The sequence below is a fragment of the Lathamus discolor genome, chromosome 8, assembly GCF_037157495.1.
Source record: "Lathamus discolor isolate bLatDis1 chromosome 8, bLatDis1.hap1, whole genome shotgun sequence".
Classification (NCBI taxonomy): Eukaryota; Metazoa; Chordata; class Aves; order Psittaciformes; family Psittacidae; genus Lathamus; species Lathamus discolor.
The window spans coordinates 2,417,455-2,432,698 of NC_088891.1; the positions used below are offsets into that span (position 1 = coordinate 2,417,455).

General features: G+C 53.9%; 1 protein-coding gene and 1 long non-coding RNA gene across 5 annotated transcripts in view; both read right to left on the reverse strand.

The window, feature by feature from the left end:
- SMAD6 (SMAD family member 6) overlaps nt 1-11,323 on the reverse strand; it is a 40,264-nt gene extending 28,941 nt beyond the window's left edge. The window contains exons 1-3 of the mRNA XM_065688207.1: nt 9,857-11,323; nt 7,696-7,752; nt 5,881-5,958 (exon numbers count right to left, since the gene is read on the reverse strand). Coding sequence (XP_065544279.1) covers nt 5,881-5,958; nt 7,696-7,752; nt 9,857-10,646 — 925 coding nt within the window. The 5' untranslated portion in view covers nt 10,647-11,323. The remainder of the gene's footprint in view (nt 1-5,880; nt 5,959-7,695; nt 7,753-9,856) is intronic.
- A 1,004-nt stretch (nt 11,324-12,327) lies between these two features.
- LOC136019031 (uncharacterized) overlaps nt 12,328-15,244 on the reverse strand; it is a 172,094-nt gene continuing 169,177 nt past the window's right edge. For 2 of the 4 annotated variants that reach the window (XR_010614716.1, XR_010614712.1), the window contains 2 exons: nt 13,657-13,726; nt 12,328-12,780 (listed from right to left, as the gene is read on the reverse strand). This is a non-coding gene — a long non-coding RNA (uncharacterized LOC136019031). Of the gene's footprint in view, nt 13,727-15,244 lie in introns of all 4 variants that reach the window. The other 2 variants (XR_010614713.1, XR_010614714.1) reach the window with 2 other exon arrangements.

The following is a 15,244-nucleotide window of genomic DNA, read 5'->3' on the forward strand; positions in this document are numbered from 1 at the left end:
GTACACCACTTGTGGATAAAGCCCTGCCATCAACAGGTTTTGGACACAACAATGATTCTGCACATGCAGCTGCAGAATCAATGATTACTTCCCTTTCCCTCTTCCAAAGAAAGGGATGTTTGAAGTCCAGGAGCTGCCAACAAAGCCACCCAGAGTCACAATGCAGAGAAACACAAACACAATGCAGAGAAACCCACGATCCTCCTGTAAACCCACAGGCTCCAGTGGCTTTATCAACCCAGAAAGACATTGGTTGTACAATAAAACAGCACACCTGCATCTCTCTGAAAGGGACCAGCCCTGACACCACCTCAAGAGCTTCCCCACCTTCCCTTTCAGGGATTAATTCCATGATTCACCCCATAGTTCACGAAGTTGCCTTTGATGTCAGCCAGGGGCCAGAAGCTGCATGTGAACAAACCCAAAGCAACAGTGGGTCATTGTTCTGAAGCTCTCCCAACCATAGGGAAGGATGCTGCTGCGTGGTCAGCTCTCCAACAGGGATTCCAACATTCACTGCTGACCATGGCCATGTGGGGAAAAACCTTCACACCGAGCAAAGAATTCCTCTCTGAAGCACACTGGAAAATAGATGCACTTTATTTCCCATTGGCAAACTGAAGTTATGGAGGAAAACTGTTTAATATAAAAACATCTGACAAAGCACCTCCAGGATGTACTTTTTTGCATCAAAGTAGCAGCTTTTGGCAACAGGCTCCTTCCTCCGACAAGAGCAGTTTTTAGCCAAACCCTGATTGTTATAGACTGTGCAGGGCAGGGCACGCCAGCAAACCTAAAGTTAAATATGAGAGAAAAAGGAAACCAAAACCATTACTGGCCCAAATAAACATCTGCCTGTGATTAAACGGGATGCACAGATACACTCTGCAACAGGACAGGGAGAAGAAAGGACAAAAAGGCACCATGATGCTGCTGCTGGGTCAAACCCCCAGGGCTGCCACCCCGAGCCCAGCACTGAGACACTCCAAAGGCAAAGGAGAGCATCAGCAATGCGCAAACCCAACACTTCAGCCCCAGAAGGAATGGCTGCCCCATTAATGAGAAGAATAACTTCTTTTTTTCCCCTATTAACAGGTAATTTCACAATCTCTCCCCCAATCTGGAAAGGGCAAATGTTTGCCCAGTTTCCACACATATCCGCCTTACATATTTAATAGGCTTCCTCTTTTTTTTTTCCTACTCCTAACACACAGGATCTTCATAAATTTCCTTGTTAGCATAAATCCTTGCAGGCTGTTATTCCTGGGGGGAGAGGAAGGGAGACGTTCACTTTCTCCATTCAGTGGCTTTGAAAATATGCTTCCTGAAGTTCATCCTAAATATTGCTGGAAGCAGAAGAAACCCTCAGGCTCTCGCTCCGGAGCCGTGGCATTGCTTCAGCAGGGCTGAGTCATCAGCTGGGATGGATGGGCAGGGTCCTGCCTTCCTCCTCCCTTCAGGGGTACAGGGACCCTGCTTCCCAAATCCAACATCCCCCAGTCTCACCACTGCCCTGTAAGCAATGTCACCTTCCCAAGCCTTGGAAAAAGTCCTGGATCATTTAAATAAGCTCCAGCCCATTCAGTCTCTTTGCTTCTTCTGTTTATTCACAATTACCCTCCAACAACTTTGGTGGGGACAGCACAGAGTAAGTCCCTGAGCAAAGCTCATCTCTACATGGAGCCCCCATGTCCTACACTTGAGCAGAGCTGCCTAGAGCAGGCTCACACGTGCACTTCTACTCTCAGGTACTGCTCCCCGCTGCACCGGAGTGTGGAGAGCAATTACTCACCCCTCCAAACCACCAACTCACAACTCCTTCTTTCAGATGCACATTCCCAGCGACAAATGGGTTCACCAGGGCTGAAACTCTTGAAGAGTTTATCACATGGAGAACTGAATTGATTTCAAAGTGAAAAATACATAGTATTCCAAGGAAAATCTACAGCAGCATCTTCCCTGGCCTCCTGCAAAGCCTCTTGCTGCTGGAACAACATCCCCTTTACCAGCCCCTGCTGTCATTCTTTTCAGCTCTCACTCATCCCCCCCTAGCACTTCTCTCTGCTTGGGTGCACCACCTAGCACCAAGTCCCCCTCATTTCTCCTGCCTGAATCCACCCAGTGCCAAGTATCCCCTAACTCCAGGCACCAGCTCAGCTGGTAAGTGCAGGACCAAGTGCAGGACGCAGAACTAGACACACACACAAGGAGCCCCTTCCCTTTGGAAAACCCTGCCACACACAAGGCTCAAGCCTCACAGGCACTACCCCTTCACAAAGGCATTTCCATATGAACAATGAGATTTTCCATGCAAACACTGGTTTAATTCCCAATTAAGCTTGGAGTATCGAGCAGGCATGTAGGGACACATGAGACAGGCTCCAGTGATGAGTGGCTCATTTTCAGGAAAAATAGCTATCGTAAGAGCTTAGCACTGACTGCTCCAGGCATAGTCTTCATTAAGTGTCTTCTGTGGAGACACCCAGCCTGTGTGGGACCTCTGCATGGTGGCTGGGGTGGTGAGCAATGAGCTGCACCCATCACTACCCATCCAATCCTACAGCTGGAGACTCACCCTTAATGATTATTGCTCCAAAGAAAACTGACGCCCCACTATCTCTGCCCTCTCTAGAGGATGGACAAGCTGCTCCAGACCTGCAGCGACCACAAGTGATGATCAAGTCAGCACAGACACCTGGAGGAGGCTTCTAAGCAGCACCACCACCTTCCACCCTCCTACCTGCACTCAACCCTTCTCTTCCTGCCTGGTCCTTAAGACCTCTAGAATTTCATGCCACCACTATCAAGAACTCTGGTTGCTGCTTCATGGGGCTTTTAAACAGAGCTGTGTAGCATGCTGTGCAAAGGGAACTCTGAAAATAGGGCTATTCCAGGGTCCTTCCCAAGGAAGGCGAGGGGTAGCCCTGTGGGGTTTAGGGGAAGGCAGGCAGTCTCAAAGCCTGTGGCCCACAGCATCTGCTCCAGCACGTCCCCACCATCCTGAACCAGTTCCTGCAGCAGCAGCAGCAGCGCAGGCCTCTCTCTACAAGCCTGGCAAGTCTAACGGGTACAGCAGCTTCTTGGCACGCAGCGGAGGAGCCAAGTCTGAGGGGAAGGGAAAAAAAGTTACTACAAATGTTCCACCAATTCTGAGTCACGGGGCTGAGCTTTGGGTTCTGCCCTGCTGGATTCTGCCCTTTCCCTGCTATTTCCCCGGCTCCGGCCGGGGGAGCCGCAGGGACGCCAGCTCCAGCCAAGGCTCTGCTGGCACCTGGGGACAGGCACAACCCCAGCCAGGAACGCATGGGCTCAAAGTACAGCTCCCACCACAGGTTCTTCTCCACCTCTGCTCCCCAGGTGTACACAGCTGCAGGAATACACCATGAGGAAGATACTGATCCCCTCTTTGGACTCCTGCGAGCCTCAATGTGACATTGCCTGAGCTTGGAAGAGGGGAACTCGGGGATCCAACACCTCCAAGTGCTTCTCCCACCCACCCAAATCTTCCCAAGCCATTGCACATCACTGGGAAATGAGGAGCATCCCCAATCTGAGAGAAATGCTGTGGCTGGACACTGATCCTTGGACAGCCAGCCTCATTCATGACCCAGATCCTTGGAACCTCAGATGAAGAGGACTCGGAGGTATCATCCACCAATCCAGTTCACGACACCGAAGGTTGCATCTGCACAGCTACTCACAGTGCACGCTTCAAGTTAGCACTGACGGCTACTCCAAATCTCACAGAGAGCATGCTAGCTCATGGAAGACTTTCTCCTATTTAGCAGCCATGAAAAGGTCAACTTCAAAAAGAGGGCTTTTCTGTTTAATTCATCCATACAACAGAGGTGATCTTTCGACTTCATGCTTAAACTTCCTGTTTAGAAGTTCATCAAGTAAACAAGTAACAGTAGAAGAATGGTTCTCTTTGTTATCCCAAATTGAATTTTGTGGTTTTAGTAGGAAAAGCCTTTTTGATGATCAAAGCCGAAGCAATAAATAGCAGTGGCTTGATGCTAGATCCAAAACGCACTTATTTTTGGAACGGGAGTTAAATGCACATTGAGCACTCACAAGAAGAGGCTGGGAAGACCACGTGCTTTGGGTATCATTTATGCAGGCCTACATTTCAAGCAGACCTATTAAATAAGTTGAAATGGAGAACAAACAAGCTGAAATGTGGCAGATAGACTGGAGCCTGAGTGGGCTTTTTCCTCTTAGCAACTTGTGATGACAAGTATGGGTTAACTGCAGCAAGGCTCTTATCCTCTTTCAGCAATCATGAGCACTGGGGAAAAATAAATCACAGAGCCCCAGACTCTTATTAAAAGTTACACCATTGGAAACTACACAGGGGGAGAGGAGTATCCGATTTCAGCCCAATCGCAGTCACGTGTTATCATTATATTGTTCAAGGAAAAGTTAAAATCCCTCTTCTATTCCAGAAAACCCACCAGATGTCCCATAAAGGGCTCGGCGCGAGAGAAGCGAACCCATTACATCCTCAGGAACCCCGGTTTTCCATCTCGACTGCTATAATTAATGGCAATTATCAAGTTACAATAAAAGCCATGGGCACGGGGAGCGTTACGGACGTGTATTCAGCCCGAGGAACGTTTGTTAGGAATTGCAGACACTTATTTATTATAGCATAACCCTGAATGATCCAACTCCTGGCTACCAATTGTTCCCCTGCTATGGACACTTGGCAGCACAACAAAAGCAAGGCGGGCCGGCATGCTGGATTCAGCACAAGGCGGCAGGAGGACCTTAAAGGAGAAGAAGGAAAAATCCCTGGGGGAAGCACCACCATGCCATGACACTGCAGTGCCAGGTCGTTTAAAAGCTCTTTCAAGTGCTGTGGAGTTGCGATCAGCTTAAAACATCCTAAAGAAGTCACAGGTCTCACCAAACCAGCCATAAACTCTTGCAGGTGGGTAATGAGAAGGGATGACAATAACGAAGCCATGGCTAACGGATCAGCACCCCAAGTGTCCCCTCCACCAACATCAATTTATCCCCCAGAGAGCAGCAAATCCCATCCTTGGGCTCAGCAATCCAGCAACTCAGCACTGACAGGTCCAACTCTTACCCCACCACACAGCCCACCCCAACCACTGAAGGAGGCACACGGGGCTTCACTGAGGATGTGCATCTCCATCTTAGCTCTCAGACCATCAACCAGGTCATTTCTTACATAGAAATTAAACCTGGTCCTACAGACAGGTCCCTCCTGCCCCCCATGCAGCCAGCCCCCAGCCTGGCCTGAGACCCCAGGGGAGAAAGAAGTGAAAGGATCAGCACAGTCACAGCCCAAAACCAAGTAAATGAAAGCCCCAACTCCACCTGCTCGGAGGCAAAAATCACCCCAGGCCTCATAGAGCACCACTAAATGAATGAAAGGTTGCAGGGGTGGGGCAGAGCAAAAACCAGGACCTAATTAAGCAAAGCTTTGTTCAGGAGCTTCAATGGCACTGCAGCTGAGAGCCCTGCTCATGAAAGCAGGGCCAGGACCCAACAGGTAGTGCAAGAACCACGACAAAGCAGCATCACTTGCCACGGCCTCACTGTTCCTGATATGCAATTAGTGACGGGGTACAGCCCAGCTCCATGCCACCACACGTCTAGGTGGCTTCCACAGGGGACACGCATGGCTCAATGGCCACCTCCCAGATGTCCCAGCACACTCATCCCATCAACAGCATCTTATCACAACCCACGGGGCACAGATGTCTCTGAAGGATCAGCTAAAATCACTGCTATTTCTTTCCCTTCTTTTCACACCAAGAATATAAACCAACAGCAGTACCACAACCCCTCATCTTGCCCCATGATCCAGCCCCAGCCATGAGCTCCCCAGTGCAGACCACGTGTGCCAACCTGAGAAGTCTCCGGGCGTGACGTTGGGCGAGTTTGTAGCCTCTGTTTCAGTGTAAGACAACGTGGAATCTGATAGATCTGGGAGGAAAAGGGAAGAAAATAAAGGCACTTTCAGTCCTCCTGCGTTTCCAAGCACTTCATAAGCACCCGGGGCTCTGCAGCTTCCCACCACCTCCCCAGGAGGAATTCTCCACCGGGCCAGAAAGCAGTGATTAACTTTGTACCTCTACCACGCAAATGCAAACTTCGCATTGCTTCGACCACAAAAGTAACTGCAGTTAAGTTGATCAAACAAGTAGGAACTTGGTGCTTACTGGGTAAAGTTACATTAAGCCTCTAAACAACTCCTAGTTACTATACTTAATTATCACCATTAAAATTCTTGAAGCTGTTTATTCTTGCTTCCTTCCTTCCTTCCTCTTTGCTGAAGCGAAGGAAACTTTGTTTTAACAAGTTAAGAGTCTTTGTTATTCTCTCTTGCTTACACCCCTCTAATTAAGTGCTCAACTGTTTGCTCACAGATTAACTATTATTTTTCCAATCCAACAAGCCAGTGAAGCGAATTTCAGTCCCTGTTGTTTTAAGAAAGTCACGTGTCACTCGCTATCACCTCTCCCTGCAGCACAAGCAGGTTCTAAAGGGAATTAACTTGGAAGGGGGAGCACAGGGAGGGACAATCCCTCTTTTTTGCCTCCACACTGAACAGAATACCCAAAGAAAACTTTGCTCTGCAGGACATTGTGGTCCCTGCCCCGTCCCACAGACTGGCTGCAGTGGTGAAAGAGCTGGTCCCTTGCAATAGGAGCATGCACAGTGGGTGCATGAGTGGCTGCAGGCAGCTCCAGACCAGGCAGGGAAGGGACTCACCTTTGGCACTGGGCAGCTCCTGCCTTCCCTAAGGGCTGGGTGGGACAGGCAGGCACTGTGCTGTCCCATTCCTATCTCCCTGGCAAATCCTGCCCGTCTCCTCTCCATCCCTACCTGATGGCGAGCAAAAGCGGCTCACCTTGGTCATTACCTGCCCTGTAAATCAGAGCCACCGACTCTGGGATGAAGGGAGAAATCCCACACTCCAGATGTGGCCATCGCTGCACCAATCCTGGCAAGGAACCCAAAAGGGATGTGGGATTGCTCCCTTCCCTCCCTCATCTTCCCATTTATTTGGGCAACAAGCGGGTGCTGAGAAGGGATGGTCAGGAGGCAGTGATGCCAATTCACAACACGCGCACCATGCAGACCAGGATGCAAGGCTGATTTGCCACGTTCTCTGGGAGCCTTCCCTTCCTGCCTACCCAAGCAAGCCGCTTTCCCTAGCTTTCATTTTAAGTAACACTTATAATTCCCCATGAAAAGTGAAACACCACTCGGAAATTACACAGCGCCGAGTTTCAAAGAGTTCACGTCTCATTTTAATAAGCAGAGGATGGGTAATAGCTGGTTCCTCCGGGGTGCAGCCAAGGCTGTATGGAAATGGCACCCAGGAGCTCCCACTCCCCCCGCGCTCAGTCATCCCGCAGATTACCCACGCAGACAAAACATCATGTCTGCAAACCTTTCATTACAGCTTCATTAAAAATAGAGCTTCATGTTATTTTGGAAGATCTGCATGTGTCTACATGGCAATTTGAGCTGATAAACCCACATCCATTTACTCCTTAAACCCGTCAGCTGATGCTTGCTCACAAATAATGAGCAGCCATAAAACCCTGACTTGCTGGCTTCCGCCTGCCGTGCCACGTAGGGATGGCTTAGGAGCAACACCAGGGCTGTGCCATGAAAGAGGTGCCGGGAGATCAAAAGAGAGAAAACACGTACCCAGTGGCTTTTGCTCATCGTTAGGAGACAGCCGAGAGTAGGGAGGTGGTGGAGACTCTGGAAAACAAAACTTCATGTTAGCGCTGTGCTCAGTTTGTCAGTGAAACCCTGGCGCTTTCCCTCTCAGGGTAGGAGCTCTTCCAAGGTTGTAAACACCCAATGGAAGGAAACCCACTTGGGAAGCAACTCAAGGCCAAGAATTTTCCAAATCTTTGAAGAATGGGGGTTCCACCTTGACCTTCCAAAGGGGGTTTTACTACTGGAAGTGCTGCAGTTCTCTCCTGCACCCCCTGTCCTGTCTCCCTGCATGGGCACCCACAACCTGAAGCACACAAAAATGGCACAGGGCTCCCAAAGAATGATGCTTACATCATCTGCTCTGGGAGCTGACCCTCCAACCACAGTTTAAACACACACAGGCTTCACAGAAGCTCCCCAAACACATTACAAGGACTGAAATAAGATGTTGGGTGGGAAAAAGTTGCTCCTCTCTTGGTACATGAAGCCTGAAGCCAGGGACCAGGCTGACTTCAGCCAATCCAAGAGACTTTGGTCCATCCCGAGGAACCCCTTGGCACTCAAGGGGCTCGGCAGCAGAGGCCAGGCCCCCCAAGACGCTGCTCCCCTTGACCTCCACCCGGCAAAGCTCCCAAGCACACACTCAGCAGCACATCAGCAGTCATGGACTTAAAGTTAAGCAAGCCCTTGTAAGTGTTCTGGTCATCTAACAAGCCCTTGCTGCTCTTGTAAACAGTCAAGGCCATACAAAAGGCTGACTAAGGTCCTCCACCAACTTCATGCTCTGGTTAGAGGTTTTTTTTTCCTTCTGAATTATGGTGGTGACGCGTTTCTTTAATTACAACCTGCTAAAATTGAGGACTGTGCAGCCGCCTGGGCTGTACCATGGCACCAGCACTGAGCACACACTGACTTCACTGAGCACTAATGGCATCACCTTGACCCCAGCCTACTGGAACAAGGGTGTGCTCCTCAGTTCCCACACACCAAAAGCACTCAGCCCAACTCGGCTTAGCTCATCAAGAACCACCATCGTCCACGTGATGACTCTGGGATGGCCTGTGGTCATTTATGGCTCCCAAGAAAAAGGTTCCTCGTCTCCCCTAACCGAGCAAGCTGCCCAGCATCAAGATGCTCTTCTCACAGGGGCCCTAAGAGCTTCCCAATAGAAAAAATAATGGTGCCTATGTCCCCATCTGGATATAACAACGTAACCTGTGCCATGCACAGTGGGTCAGTGCCGTGCTACAGCCAGACCCGCTGCCATAGGGAACCAATCCCAAGCACCGAGGCATTTTCACACCGTTCAGCTGCATCACCTGCACTAACACGGATGGTTTCCAAGCACACAAACACTTGTGGAAAAGGGAACCAAGGGCTTTGTCGGGCTCCCGCCACCATTCCCAGCGCCCCGCAGGCGCGGACGAGACCCTGGCACCGGCACCCGCTATCAAACCGATAAAGAGCCACTCGATGAAGCTCTGCTCCTACTAATCCCTGCGCACAGCAGCCCTGCACCGCTGGGAAAACAACCACGGCATCAGGAAAGGAGCTGGGAAAACTCTGCCCGTCTGCAAAACACACGCAGGGCTCCTCCATACTCTCACCTACACCAACCGGAGCAAAACAAGAGCTGCTTCCAGCCTCTAGCGAGCTCCGGGAGAAGCACGCCCAGCACAGAAGTTTCTTTGAGAGAAGTGATGCAAAGCGAGGCAGGAGCCCGGATTGCAAAACAAGTAATAATAATAAATAATAATCAATCCCAGTTTTTGACAAGAAACGGACCGCCAGCAGGACGCTGCTGTAAAGCACTGCCCAAGGAACGCATGTGCTCCGGGTCCCGGCGCTTCCACGCTAGTCCGGGCCATCCCCCGCGGCCCCTCCGGCCCCGTTCCGAGCGGCAGCAGCCAGGCTGGCGCCGGCAGGATGCGAACGGCCCGTTATGGCCCCTCCTGCACCTCAACAGCAGAGGAACCTCCGCGGGACGGGGAGGAAAAGGGGCTTTTTAAGTAGAATTGGGAACTGGGAAGGGGGAGAATGCCATCCCGGAGCCAGGAGCATCCCCAGGGTTCAAATAAGCCGAGGAAGGGGCCAGATTCCCCAAATCACGGGGGAAGATCCCCGACTCCGCTCCGCTCCTCACCTGGCCCACAAAGGCGGCTGAAGTGGTAGGGGTTGCAGCAGACGGTGGGTCCGTCGGCAACGCCGAAGCTCTGGCACTCGCAGAGGGGTTTCAGCTCGGCGGGGTGCTGCAGGTCGGGCCATCGGAAGAGCTTCCCCAGGAGGAGATGGGGGGGAGCCGCCTGGCCCCCCAGGCGCAGCTCCGTGCGGGCCACCAGCACGCAGCCGCTGGGCATGCCCCCGCGGGACTCCACCGCCTCCAGCAGGCTGTCCAGCGAGCGCTCCTTCAGCCGCTTCAGCAGCGAGTAGGTGACGGCCTTCAGCTCCTGCTCCAGCAGCACCAGCCGCGACCGCGCCTCCCGGCCCCGCCGCTCCGGGGAGCCGCCGTCGGCCGCGCCGTCGGGGCTGGGGGGGCCGCCGGCGGTGCCTGTGTCCGGGGGCTGGGGGCCGCCCGGCTCCCGCTCCTTGAAGAGGCAGCAGGTCACGGTCCGACCGTCGCTCTCCGGCGCCCGCCGCGGGCTCGCCCCGCCGGCGCCGTCCCGCCGCGGTGGGGAGCGGAGCCGGGCCCCGCGCCGCTCCGCCATGGGGTCCCCGCGGGGCGCCGCCTCGCCCCGCCGCTCCTCCGCCTCCCGCAGCAGGCTGCGCGCTACCGCGCGGATCTCCGACGAAGGGTTTTTCTCCGGGATTTTACAGCTACCGGTGGCTCCGAGGTCGTGGCCGCTCCTGGCGCTCCCATCTCCGCCGTCCCTGTCCGGAATGACGCGGCTCCTCCAAAGTCGCCGCACCAGCCCTGAGCGTTTGGACCTGAACATACGACACGCGGGCGGCCGGGGGTCGCGTCGCTCTCCGCCGCTTCCCCCCCCCCCCCCTCCGCGGGGCTCCTCGCTCCGCTGCCGGCTCTATCTCATCTCAGACCCGCCGCCCTCGCAGCCTGCCCGCACCTCCCGGCGCCGCCGTTTCCCCGCGGCCCTTCCCAGCGAATCGCCGACGGCCCGCGGCGGGGGCCGCACCATGGGGGAAGGCGGCGGGGGAGGGAGCGCGGCGCGGGCATAGACGGTGCCGCGGGGCTTGCGCCGATGCCCGCGGGCGGTGCGGGGCCGCTCCCGTGGCGGCGCTGGGGCTCGGGCGCGCCGCGCCGTGCCCTACATCGGCTGCCAACGCGGGGACGGGGCCGGGGGGAGCCCGGGGCAGCGCTCGGCTGCGCCCCGCGGCTGCTCCACCGCACAAGGTGGGAGCTGGGAGAAGATGGGTGGAAGCGGCGCCGCGTCCGCGCTCGGAGCTGCCGGTTCCGCTCGGCCCAAAATGGTTCAAAAACCAGAAAAATTGTTAAAGAAAAAGGTGAAAAATGGTCAAAAGCAGCAAAAGGGCGAGACCCGCGCGCACGCGGGGCCCGTCTGTCCGCTCCCAGGCTCGGCCGAGCTCCGCTCCCGCCGGCTCCCTGCGCACGGCTCCCGCCGGCGCGCCCGCTCGCGCCCGCCCCCCCCGCCCTCCGCTGGCTTTTGTGTGGCTGACGGGGGGGGGGGGGGAGGGGGGTGGGGGGTGAAGGGGGGGGGGGGGGGGAAGAGGGAGGGAGGGAGGGAGGGGGGTACGCGCGCGCGCGCTCGCGGGGCCCCTTCCCGAGCGGCGGCGCGATTGGCTGCCGCCCATCATGTGCCAGTCTAGACACTTTGGCGGCTCCGCGCGGCACCGGGCGTTGCGCAAACACCGCATCGGGTTTCCGAGCTCTTAAAGGGACACGAGCCCCGCTGCGCGCACACACACACACACACACACACACACCCCCATCACCAACCGCCCTCCCCGCACCCAGGCGCCGTCCCTCTCCCCCCCCCCTTCCTCTCTCCCTCCCACCAGCGGGGACGGGGATGGCCGGAGGAAGACGCGGGGGGGCTGTGTCCCGCCGCGGCCCGGGGGAAAGTAGGTCAGGGCGGCGCGGCGGCAGCGCACGGGTTAAGGCCGCTCCCCCCCGCCGGAGCCGCCGCGGCGGGACACACCCCCGCGATGTATCAACTTGTCCGCCGTGGCAAAAGTTCAGGCCCGGCGCGCACGCATTGGTCCGCCGCAGCGTGACGCTATGGCAGCGCCACAGCCTATTGGTCCGGACTCCGAGCCGGCACCGCCCACCCTCTCAGTGCCTCCCGGCGCGGCGTGCCCGTGAATGAAAGACATTCCGCGGGCTGCGCCGCGCAGGGTCCTTGTGCCCGCCCTGTGCCCCGGCCGCGGCCTCGGGGGATGGCGGCGGGGGGGGGGGGGGGGGGGGCAGGATGGACGGGCGGCGGCAGCGGCGGGGCAAGGCCGCCGGCAGCGGGACGATGGAAGCGGGGGCCCCAGGGGTAGGGGAGGGCCGTCGGGGAGGCACGGCGCCGCGTCCCGCCCCACGGGGCCGGGTGGGAGCGGCGGTGTCGCGGAGGGAGGGAGGAGGGTGCCCCTGTGGGAGATGCGGGTGGGGATGCGACACACCCACCCACCCACCCACCCACCCACCCACCTCCCGTTAATTAGAAACTGAATGAAATACCGTAAAAAGGCGATTCTTCCTGCGGGGTTCAGGCGAGCAGGTCCCACGGGCACAGCAGCCTGTGTGGCAGGGACACGCTCCGGAGGAAGCGGCTGCCGGGCTCGGTACCGGGGATCCGGGGGGACATTCCCCTCGCCCGTGGGAAGCAGCGTGGTGTGGATCAGTGGGAGCCTGGAATAGCAAGTGATGGAGCTTCGTCTGGGGGCTCAGCCCGGGAACCCACGGGGACTGTCAATGATGAGTGAAAATGGATCCCAACAACTGTTTCCCTGCAGCTGATCAGTAGGGAAAAAACACCCCAAAAATAAACCAGTGAAAGTATTTCAACCAAGAAACTGCGGTCAAACCTGGACGTTCATCATTTTCCTCATGGTATCTTTGCATAGCTCTTGCCATAACCAAAGGCTGATGTCCACAGTTCCCCAAACCTGCAGGAAAACACCCAAGAATATCATTTAAATACACTTGGTTAAGTTAGTACTTTTTTTTTACAGCCAACTTAATTCGTGTACATCAACTTTACATAAGGGATTCCAAAATACCCCATTTAAAATCTGTATGTGGGACCCAGTGGTGTTTACACCAACATAAAAGATAACACATCCATAGGTCTCTGACTTCGGGGTTACTTCTGCCCTTACTGACCAAAGCTCCTTTTCCCCTGCCCTTTCCGCCGTAAAACCAGGTGATGTTATTTGGGCACTGGCTCACTTTGGGTGGAAATGACGTCCATGATGGCCCTGTGCTCTCACTGACCTGCAGAGCAGCTACAGTTCGCACCTACATCACCATTATCACCATTTAGAGCTATTTACAAAAGTCAGCCAATGTCTCACTGTGTTAGGAAAAATTTAATAGCTTCTTTTTGCATTAGGGAATGAACACAAGTTAAAAGTCATGGAAGGGCTGAGAATAAAGATTCTCAGACAAGGAAGCAGGAATTAGGATTTCCTGGATCTTGGACCCAGGCAGGATCCCTGCCCATCCCTAGGCTGCTCCATAGAGTGCCGAAGCTTTTTTAACATCCGCATTGATCAATATGCCCTGCATGACCCCAGCATTTACCTCCTTAAACGCAGCTGATGCTTTTCTTTCCAATATCATATTTACAGACTGCCAGCCAAATTACAGTATGTCACAAATGTGCAATTACCCACATTTAAATATATATAAATCTTAAATATAGCACTGCTTAAACTAAGGATAGGTTATTATTTCAACGTCTTACTGCTTATCCAACACTATATAATCATAGTGCGTGTAGCATGGCATGAAGAACAATGGAGCTTTCATGGAATACCGACCATCTCTGCGGGCACAGGTATGTGATGGAGAAGCCCTGATTTCTCCCTCCAGTGCCACCCATTCCAGCTCCTGCAACAAGAGCACATTGTTCCTTGCACTAACGTGGGCAAGAAAAACAAAACACTCAATTGTACTTGTCATAATGCACATATAATTTATAGTAATGTTGGTTATTAAAGGATTTCTAGTAATTAACAGCAATGTGCTCTTTCACTGCCTCTTTTTCCCCCACCTCTTTTTCTTTGCTTGTCGTAATAAACATTCCTGGGAGATGCTCTGGAACACATCCTATAGGACTTGGCACAAAAGCTAGGGAGAAGCTTTTGAAAGCCTGCCAGGCTTATCTAACATGGATCTCCCAGGTACTATATAAAGCCAAACCCTCTTGGGTCTGGGAGGATGGTGGGTGGCCGAAAGGCCATCAGCACCAGTCTCGTTCCAGAGCCAATCTATGGCTGGGGGCTGCCATTGTGTCCATGCCAGTGGGGTCAGAGGCATCAGCCGGCACTGGGTTTTCAGTAAGGAAAACTAATCTTATAATAATTTTCAGCTTTATTTTCTCTCTAGTATTTTATACATTTCCAGTCAAAGACAAGGATGCAGAGGTTAAAGCCCAAGATGAATAATTGCCATTTAAATAATGCTTTAATGGCTCGATTTGTAGATTATTTAAATGCTTTGAAAATGGGGTTGAGATGGGGATCCCACTGTGGGGCAATGAGGGGTGGGGACACACTGCACCCCCATGTCACAGCCTGGGGACAGGGACATGGAGTGTTTGAGCCCCGCCAGAGAAACCACAACGGAACTGCAGCGCCAGAGCGAGGGGCTCTGCCAAGAACTAAACCGCCTCATAAAATCAGGCTGGTTTTGCTGGAAGCTGATTTTGAAAGGAACCAGAGAAAAAAGGTTTTGACAACATCAGAATGTCCCATTTCCTTTGTTTTAACGACATGGCCGTGATTTTCCAGTTCAAACCGACTTTTCATTTCACCCTTGCAAATGTTATATTCTGTGTGGTAACACACTGTGATAGGACCTTGGACTGTCTTCAAAATGGAAAGAGCTAAAATCAGAACAAGGCATTCTGATAAATCCAAAGTTGTTAAAAAAATAGATGTTTGAAGAATTTTCCTTCATGGGGAATTTCACAACCGCTGGGCTCCGTGCTCCCAGAGCTTGGCACCATGAAACCCTTGATGCAGAGGGTGTGATCCACCCCACCACCTCAGTGTGTGCCTCCATCCCCGGGTGGGCTGCAGCTACAGCAAAGCCCATCCCAGCTCCTCAGGGCTCCAGTTGTAGCCATCCTGTGCCACCACTCCTGGGACTTGTGTCAGGGGAACACACTGTGGGTTGTTTCACATCACCGTACACTGTGTTAAGACCTGGGATTTGCTACCTCCACGTGTTTTCCAGTTGGCAATAAATGCAGGCTCCCACATAGCCTGAGGTCAGTGGTTTGCACAGACTGCTCTGAGTTGTGTGTGTGCTCCCATGCAGCTTTTGCCTGCATCCCAATGGGGAGCAGAGCAGCCCATCTCCTGGTCTCCTGTGACACCGCTGTATGACCTTCCTCCCTGCCAG